Below are 9,850 nucleotides of genomic sequence, written 5' to 3'. Positions count from 1 at the left end.
TCGGTGGCCTCTCGATTAGTAAGCACTACATCAACCTTTCCTTCCTTATCCCTAGTTACGGTAAAGATGGGCGTGGCCGGGAATAGTGACAGTCATGCTTTTGGTATTCTTGTTTAGATTTCCATCAACGTTTACTCCCCAGCATTATTCCTGGGAACAGTCTGACTGAGAATTTCAAACGAAACGTGAGTGTCACTAGTAGTCGGCTCAAAAGATAATTTCTAAGCCCCACTCCATTCATCAAAACGGCCTGTTAGGGGCGGGGCTTAGAAAGCATTTTTTTGCGTCGAGTATGAAAAAATGAGAGACTTTGGATGTTAATCTTCTTCTTCGCATTTAAAGGTTATTGCTTATCGCATATTAGCTTATTGCGTGCTAGATAGTGTTCTAGATACACTTACACAGTTTTTAATTTAGAGCTTTCGATGCCAGTATTATCTTTGCATTGTTATAATAGTGTGACAAGTACAATTTTTTTTTTTTATCTAGTTCGTTTATTTGGAAGGCTCAATCGCGTTAGCTTTACGGAGCCGATAATTCATTGTTCACTGTGTGTAACAAAATTCACTTAATTCTATGTCTAGTAGGAGTTGGGCCGATTACTCGCGGCTTACTCGAGGTTAGAAGGGTACATTTTCGAAGGATAGGATCAGGGGAGGAGCTTGGGGTAGGGTTTTGTTGTCTCATCAGAGCGTTGTCGCCAGTATGAACGGTAGTGCTGTTCTAGCTTCGTCCGGAGTTCGACCGGCTATGGTGACCAGTGGGCGACGATGAGACTCATCGAGACGGGGGGACAAGACAAACAAAAACTAATAAAGAGAGACAAAATACAAAAGGAATTAAATTCTTATACTAGACATTTGAAGAAAAACATAAACGGACTGCATATAGCAGAGATCACGGGTTGCCAACACGTCTCTGATAGGAACATAGGGTTGTCTTCCTTGGGCCTCGAGGGTATTCAAAAGTCGCTCTCTGGCGGCGTCATTATCCGTACATTGCCAAACTGCGTGTTCGATGTCATCGTAACCGTTTCCACACCGACAGATGTTGCTGTCCACGAGGTTTATTCTATTGAGATGAGCATCTAGCGAGTAGTGGTTGGACATAAGTCTACTCATCACGCGAATGAAGTCACGACTTAAGCCCAAGCCTTTAAACCACGCTCTCGAAGAAACATTAGGAATAATTGAATGTAACCACCGTCCAAGATTTCCAGTGTCCCAATCGGTTTGCCAACTCGAAAAGGTACTCTGACGCACTAAATGATAAAATTCATCGTGTGAAATTTGCCTGTCATACAATTCGCCTTCCTGCGCGCCCACCTTTGCGAGAGAGTCCGCCTTCTCATTGCCTGGGATTGAGCAATGTGAGGGGACCCATACAAAGGTAATCATATATGATCTTTCGACCATCACACACATCTGCTCCCTTACCTTTGAAAGGAAATAAGATGAGTGCCTACTTGGTTTCATCGACCGAATAGCCTCAATCGAACTGAGACTATCCGTGAAGATGAAGTAATGGTCTGCGGGCATGTTGGAAATCATCCCCAATGCGAAGTTGATTGCTGCCAGCTCAGCAACAAAAACGGAACAAGGTTCCTGAAGTTTGCGGAAGGCGCTAGAGTTTTCATTGAAGACACCGAAGCCAGTGGATCCATTGAGACGGGACCCGTCTGTAAAATATCTGTTCACGCAATTGACTTGTTGGTACTTTTCAGTAAAAATACGCGGAATAATAATAGGTCGAAGTTGATCGGGAATCCCATGAGTTGCTTGTTTCATGGTCAGATCATATTCAATTGAGGAACTGCGATTGGTGAAGTGAACACGGTCTGGAGTATAACAAGGAAGACACATATCTGACGATATGTAGTGGTGGTAGATTCTCATAAATCGAGATTGTGTGTTCAGCCCAAGAATTTCTTCAAAATTAGCAATTATAAGTGTGTTCGTCACTCCGCATTTGATTAGTATTCTGAGAGAGAGCTCCCAGAAACGGTTCTGGAGGGGTGTTACTCCTGCCAGAACCTCGAGACTCATGTTATGCGTTGAGTGCATACAGCCTAGAGCAATACGCAGACAACGATATTGAATTCGTTCCAATTTTATTAGGTGACTTTTTCTTGCCGAGAGAAAGCAGAAAGAGCCGTACTCTAGAACAGAGAGAATAGTTGTTTTATAAAGCGTTATGAGGTCTCCCGGATGAGCACCCCACCATGTGCCGCAAATTGAACGGAGAAAGTTGATCCTCTGCTGACATTTTTGCTTCAAATACGTAATATGGGCATTCCAAGTGCACTTTGAATCAAACCAGACCCCAAGGTACTTGAAAGACAATGATTGGGTAATGTTTCTGCCCAAAAGATTAAGCTGCATTTGGGCTGGGTACCGCTTTCGAGTAAACACTACCAGTTCAGTTTTCTGCGGTGAGAATTCGATCCCTAGATTCATAGCCCAAGAAGACAAGTTATCTAAGGAATTTTGCAATGGTCCTTGCAAGTCCACGGCATGTGGACCTCTTACGGAAACCACACCGTCATCTGCAAGTTGTCTTAGCGTGCATTGTTCTGCCAAACAGTTGTCGATATCTTTGACATAAAAGTTATAAAGAAGAGGGCTGAGACATGAGCCTTGGGGCAGGCCCATGTAACTAATTCTGGAAGTTGTCAGTTGTCCAAGAGAAAAGTTCATTTGCTTTTCTGACAACAAATTGTACAAGAAATTATTTAAAATTCCAGAAAGTCCACATCTGTGCAGATTGTCTGACAGAATTTCAATGGAAACTGAATCAAAAGCCCCCTTAATGTCCAAGAATACTGAAGCCAATTGCTCCTTGTGCGCAAAGGCCAGTTGAATATCTGTGGAAAGCAGCGCTAGACAATCGTTTGTTCCTTTGCTCTTGCGGAACCCAAACTGTGTATTTGATAGCAAGTTATTTGATTCGACCCAGTGATCGAGTCTCCGAAGGATCATTTTCTCCAACAATTTCCTAATGCACGAAAGCATAGCAATCGGACGGTATGAGTTATGGTCAGACGCTGATTTGCCAGGTTTTTTAATGGCTATTACTTTGACTTGTCTCCATTCAGGCGGTACAATGTTGTTTTCTAGCAAGGAATTGAATAAATCTAGCAAGCGTCTTTTAGCGATATCTGGGAGATTTTTCAGAAGATTGAATTTAATCATATCGCTTCCCGGTGAGGAGTTGTTCGATGAAAGAAGAGCCATAGAGAAATCCAGCATTGTGAATGGTCTATCCAGAGAGCCGCCGCTAGGAGACGCTTCTCGAAGAATATTTTGTGCTGGAACTGAGTCCGGACAGACCTTTTTAGCGAAATCGAATATCCATCGGTTGGAGTATTCTTCACTCTCATTGAAAGATGAGCGGTTACGCATGTTGCGAGCCACCCTCCACAAGGTGTTCATTGAGGTTTCTCGTGAGAGTCCCTCGACGAAATTGCGCCAATAACCGCGTTTTTTTGCTTTGATTAATTGTTTCAGCTTTGTCTCAAGCTTTGAATATTCCTCGAAGTAAGTGGAGGTTTTGTGTCTACGAAAAGCTTTGAAAGCATCAGATTTTTCTACATACAATTTTGTGCATTCTTCGTCCCAACCAGGTGTGGCTGGTCTCCTTTTAAAGGGTGCACTTGGAACTTTTCTTTTTTGTGCTTCCAGTGAGCTTTTGTAAATCAAATCGGCTAGGAATCGATATTCTTCCAATGGTGGAAGCGCATCTATTGATTCGACACCGATTGTCACCGCCGTTGCATATTTCTGCCAGTCGATGTTCCTTGTAAGATCAAATGGAACCCGAGATGGTTCTGCAGAGTGAGGGCCACACTTTATTGAAATGATGATTGGCAAATGATCGCTACCATGGGGATCATTGATAACCTTCCACTGACAATCCAATGATAGCGATCTTGAACACAAAGATAGGTCGAGTCGGCTTTCTCGAGCCGGAGGTTTTGCTATACGTGTCGCTTCACCAGTGTTCAAAATAGTCAAATTGAAATCGTCACATAAATCGTAAAAAATAGCCGCTCTATTGTCGTCATATAGATCGCCCCACCCAGTACCATGGGAGTTCATATCACCCAGAATTAATACTGGGGATGGAAGAATCGAAACTAGATTCCAGAGTTGACTACGGCTAATGGAGGTTCTTGGTGGAACGTATACTAAAGCTATGCAAAGATCTTTGTTCTTCACATTTATTTGGCAAGCGACGATTTCGACGCCTGATAGAGCAGGAAGGGACATTTTGTAGAAAGGGTAGCACTTTTTGATCCCTAAAAGTACTCCTCCATAAGAATCGTCTCTATCCAGGCGAATAATGTTAAAATCGTGGAAGTTGAGTTCTTTATCGGAAGAAAGCCATGTTTCACAGAGAGCAAATATATCACAATCAGAATTGTGAAGTAAAAATTTGAACGAGTCTAGTTTAGGCACTAGACTACGGCAGTTCCACTGTAGCACAGTGATCATATCTTCAACCTCGTTCGACGAATTATCCATCGAAAGATATGATTGATGCAAGGAGGGGCCATGAAACAGTCAATTGCTTAAGATATGATTCTAACGTTGGAAGCAAGGCAGAAACTAAGCTTCTTAGAGGGTCTTGTATGTTGAACATGTTTAATATGAATTCCACAATGTCCGAAAAAGCTAGCAAACCTCGTTCGGACTTGGATTTCTTTTGAGACGTTTGAGGAGCAGCTTTTTTATTTTTTTTATCTTTGTTGGGCAATGGCGGAAAATTCTTGCTGCATCCAGGGATTGGATCAGCAGGAGCCTTCGGTTTTGTTTTTTCATCCCCATTACCCTGGGAATTTGGCAATCTTCTGGAGGTGACTTTAGTTTTCTTACGGCGCACTTTCGGGGAGGGGCATTTTCTTTTTGAGGATCCGTCCATTTTTGAAGGTGCGTGTACCACCGTAGAATCACCTTCATCCGATGAGTCAGAGTCCGATTCTTCAGCTGACAAAATCGAAAATTGGTTTGCATCTTGGACGGCTGATGCAGCCTTCACCATTTGCGCATAAGTCTGCTTGGAGCGTCCAGAGATTGAACGCTGCACTTTATCGGAGTGCTGCTTGTACATCGGGCACTCCTGCAAGGGGTGAGGATTCTCGCCACAGTAAGCGCATTTTACTGATTCTTTGTGGCAAGAATCCTCTTTGTGGTTTTCACCACATTTGCCACAACGAGTTTTGTTGCTGCAATGGCTGGCCGAGTGTCCCAGCCTTTTGCAGTTGGTACAATTATATACCCTCTGTACAAACAGCCGCACTGGAAAAAAAGCACCATCAATTTTAACAAAGTTTGGGAGAACTGAACCTGCGAAAGTCACCCGGAACGAGTCTGAATGTTGATAAACTTTTTTACCGTCTAGCAAAGATGCTGAATGCAGTTGCCTTACATCCAGTATCTTCACTAGCGCGGTAGCGAATGTCGAGTTTTTAAAAGTTCCCGAGGCATGTTTCAAGTCCTCGACAGTCAGACTCGCGTCGGAGACCACGCCTTCTATCTCCACATCTCGAGAAGGGATGTAGATGTTATACTCAACACTAAAAAGCTCGTGGTCAGCAATTTTATTTGCCACATCATAAGTCGGTGCTTCTACACGCAGTTTGTTGAATCTTTCTTTGTGTACCAAGATTCCCGGATACTTACGCAGCAAATCTCTCGTTATGTCGAGAGTTTTCAAAGGTTTATTTTTGGGCCGAAAAAAGACAACCCATGGTCCTTTCGAAGACGGTTCATAGTATCTGGTTCGCGTAACGTAGGCATCGGAAGATGCCATAAGTGTTGCGCAAAAGCGGTGCGCAACCACTTAAGAAGGAAAAAAAAATTAAAACCTTCACTAATTAATTAATTTTAATTACTAGTAATTAATTTTTTTGCCCGACGTACGAACAAATCAAAAAGAAAAAAAAAAATCGAAAAAAAAAAAAAAAACTTATATCTACTTGCAAAAAGTTGTCTCACTATGACCCATACTCCCCTACCAGGGGTGAGAGACAGAGTCACGCGCCACGAGGCAAAATTAAACTACAATAGGGAGGCAATGGACTTGCAAAATGTATTGTCTAATACTTATGCCGGTTGTAAACAACCTATCAGCCGTTGCAGCTAGATGGTCCGTTTGCTGCTGCTGGTGGTGATGATTGGTGTTGGTGGGTCGGCACGATGATGGCTTGACGACCGGATGGATTACCGGGGTGAACTAAAGCTGGATGGCAACTCCAAGGGGCTCGGCCCATGGAATTCCACTTCCTCTGTTGCACACTGGTCACTTGGGGCACCCAATGGGGGGGTGAAAAAACCGCTCGGGCGGAAAAAACACCGAAAAAAACTAGATGCCGCGCGACTGAGACCGGGACGTTGTTAACCGACTGAGTGTTCAACTAGGAATGACACGACAAGTACAATCATACTCGAGAAATTTTCCAACCCGAAAAATTTCTAGACCGGACCGTGCATCGAACCCAGCCACCTCCAGCATGGTCTACGCCTTTACCAACTAAGCTAAAGGAGGCCACAATCTAAATAAATAGAGAGAGAGAGAGAGGTACCAGACATGTTTTGCAATGTCAAGTACTCGATTTTGTAGTCTGTGAAAGGGATTTTTAGGTTTTTTGGCTGCACTGTCCTATGTGAACAACTAACGGAAAACAGATTATGCGTGCTGTCCGACAGATATCACCGCAATCAGGGACATCAGCAGTTAAAACAACCGGTGGAAGCTTACGATTTTAAATTGGCTCACTACTTGACTAGGCTCTTGGTCCCAAGCAAATCGATTAACGTACCCCATTTTAGTCAAAATTCTAGTACTACCCTATGTTTGTTTTGATTCGCTATGAAAGTTTGACAGATAAAATGAGAGGTCACGAACCCTATGTTTTGAGCAGTGCATGGATTAGCTTGAGACCGAAGAGAGTATCAGAACTGAGCCAAAAAGTTGAGCACGTTTCTTCGGGACCTTCTGGTCTTAGAGTTACCTCTATGGTTAAAATGAATGCAGAAGCTTGACTAAATGGTGAATTCTTACTTGCTGTGGACTCCTGCACACCGCACCACTTAAGGCCCAAACGTAATAAGAGCGGAAGAGGAACGACAGCGACAAGGTTTGACAGTTGTCACAAATGACGCTAACATGTCTTGCTGGTTGCTGGAGCCAGTTTGGGTTTTAGCTCGTTTCCAACCCGCAAGTAGGCTTACTCTGATCGGGCTTTTCCGCTACCGCTGCCGTTTCGCTTCCGCTGTCATTGCGTTCGGGCCTTTACGGTTATAATAATCCTCTGGATAAATGCTTTCTTGAACAGTATCTTTTAAAACTTTGCATCGCTTTTGGTGAAAGAAATACAAAACAAAGTAAAATTGCACTCATTTTCAAGTTGTTTTCATCTTCAGTGTAGAGAACCTCCCTAGTCGATTAAATAAATTTCAAATTCCGGAAGTAGAATTTCGAATTCAACACATGATTATTCGAAATGATGCTGCACAATAACCTATTTTTTTTCGAAATATCCCCACTGCCAACTACCGTCACTCGGCTATAAATTAACTGCCCAACACGACCGGTCCTCACAGTTCGCTTGCAAGCATGTTCGTCCTGAGGAAATTCATCTCTCCGAAACCGGAACTTCTTTCGTTTGGATTGCAGATGTTGCGCCTCATCGGGCTGTGGGGCGACCGGCGGAACGTATTCCGCTATCTGCTGGCCATATTGTGCATGTTGGTCGTTCTGATCGGTCCGAAAGCCGTGCTTGGATCCGGCAAAGAGGGCTTCGATTCGACTGCTCGCAATGTCGCTGAGTTGATTTTCCTGATTGAGGTTTGTGTTTCGATTGGGATTTTCGCAACCAGGCGAGCCTCGTTTGAGCGGATGGTTGATGTTTTGGAGCGGATTCTTCAGCGCGATTGGCCGCGGGAGTTGCAGGATGAAATTGATCGCTTCCACCGGAAGATGGAGCTCTTTGCTCGGATCTATGCGGTTTACATTGGATTCTTGGTGTTGCTGTACCTGGGAGCTCCGATCGTTTCGACGGCGGTGAAGATGATCTGTGTGGATGAAGTAGAAAGAAGCGATTTCATGTTGATCATCGAGGTGCAGTTCTATTGGTTGGACATCCGTCGGAACTTCGTCCATTATACAATCTATATGGTTTTCTGTGTGGCGGCGGTGGTTTGTTCGGCTTATCAAAGTGCATTGAAAGGATCGGTCATCCTGGTAACGATTCAGTATGGTACGAAGTTGTTTGAAATCGTTACCGGACGGATTACCAAAATGGCCCAAACGAAGAAGGTGGATGATCGCCGCAGTGAGCTTCGGCAGATTGTGGAACTGCACAACTTGGCGCTGGAGTATGTGGAACATTTGGAAGCTACAGTAAGCTTCATTTTGATCAATCAAATTTTGAACTGCATCCTGATCTGGTGTTTAATGATGTTCTACGTATCGACGGTAGGTTGTTATGATGAATTGGTGTTCAGACGGGAAGTTTGAGCTCAACTGATATTTACAGAACTTTGGACCAAACGCCGCGAATGTGATTCTGCTCTTCGTTGTCCTGATGGGTGAAATGGTGGTCTATTGTGTCAACGGGACTATACTCAGTGAAAAAGTAAGCCTCGTTCAGTTAATTACATGCATGGTTCTTGAAGTTAAAATAATTTCTTCCTCTCTCAAAACGATAGGCTCTCGGTGTTGCACACGCCATGTATGACTACCCTTGGTACACGGAATCGGTTGCGATGCAGAAAGACATCAAAATGATCATTCAACGAGCCCAGATCCCAACCGGGATCACCGCAGCCAAGTTCTACTATGTGAACATCGAACGGCTCGGGCTGGTCATCCAAGCGTCCTATTCGTACTATTTGATCCTGAAGGAACGATTTTAATCAACTTTCCGAATTTTGTTGCACCACTGTTCTCTAGCACCAAGGTTGCCAGGTATCCGAATTTATCCTGAAATTTTGACTTCATCCTGATAAATGATAAAGATCCCATTTATCCCATCACCACCTCCAAAATTTTCAATAGTTAATGGCAGTGTTTCAATTTTTTTTTCATTTGATTTTAAGACTTTCCTGATTAATCCTGTTTTTTTTATTCGTGGGTGTCCTGATATTAAAAAAAAACCTGGCAACCCTGCCTAGCACTAAGTTTCTATTTGTTTGGCACACGAAGCACAGACACTGAAAAGTTTGATTTAGATATCAGTATTTGAATAGAGAATTACAGCAGTAAACTTTATCCAGGATTTGCATAATTTTGAACCCGGTAAACCCCAAGTAATTTAATTTACACCATTTCATCGTCGTGGCTGCGGCCGGAAAACTCGCCCCGAGGAAACAGCGCAGAAATAAAAGTTCCCCTTCAAATAAACTAAATCGCTCCCGGCAAATCCGTCCCAATTTTGGGGTTGGAAAGTTTTTCATTGAATTTAAAAGTGGGACGAGTGAAATGGGGCAGTTGAACGAAAGAAGCAAACAAACGACATTTCAACATTTGACAAGAAATCTAACACACAGCATGGCAGGGCAAAGTCAGTAGCTTTGAAATGGATTGCGTAAGGGTCACATTATGGTGATGACAGCTGTACACTTAGAAATACCGTAAATGGCCGTGACAATGGGCCGAAAGTTAAAAAATTTCGTCCCTACCTTACAACATTCAAATTTAACCAAGGTAAACAATTTTAAACATGTTAAAATATTCAACATTTCACTAAACTATTTGCATTATTAAACATTTTTCAATTTTAGTCCACTGTCACCCCGCCTTATGGTAATAGCAATAAAATGTGTTTAACACGTTGAAAGTACCCATT

The 9,850-nt window shown here is 43.1% G+C and overlaps 1 protein-coding gene across 1 annotated transcript; it reads left to right on the top strand.

The window, feature by feature from the left end:
• Positions 1 to 7,617: 7,617 nt before the first annotated feature.
• LOC135698907 (odorant receptor 63a-like) lies at positions 7,618 to 8,918 on the top strand. The gene is made up of 3 exons (XM_065219054.1): positions 7,618 to 8,478; positions 8,540 to 8,638; positions 8,712 to 8,918. The coding sequence occupies exons 1-3, from the start codon at positions 7,618 to 7,620 to the stop codon at positions 8,916 to 8,918; spliced, it is 1,167 nt and encodes a 388-aa protein (XP_065075126.1).
• The last annotated feature ends 932 nt before the right edge of the window (positions 8,919 to 9,850 follow it).

The sequence above is a fragment of the Ochlerotatus camptorhynchus genome, unplaced genomic scaffold, assembly GCF_037179485.1.
Source record: "Ochlerotatus camptorhynchus isolate MF236.1 unplaced genomic scaffold, CSIRO-AGI_Acam_v1.1 ptg000099l, whole genome shotgun sequence".
NCBI classification, from domain to species: Eukaryota; Metazoa; Arthropoda; class Insecta; order Diptera; family Culicidae; genus Ochlerotatus; species Ochlerotatus camptorhynchus.
This window is presented reverse-complemented; position numbering and strand designations above follow the sequence as displayed.

Excerpts from the sequence above, each read along its gene's own strand:
- LOC135698907 (XM_065219054.1), top strand. The coding sequence starts at position 7,618 with ATGTTCGTCCTGAGGAAATTCATCTCTCCGAAACCGGAACTTCTTTCG. Across the intron at positions 8,479-8,539 it reads TGATGTTCTACGTATCGACG|AACTTTGGACCAAACGCCGC; the intron begins GTAGGTTGTTAT and ends TGATATTTACAG. Across the intron at positions 8,639-8,711 it reads GGACTATACTCAGTGAAAAA|GCTCTCGGTGTTGCACACGC; the intron begins GTAAGCCTCGTT and ends TCAAAACGATAG.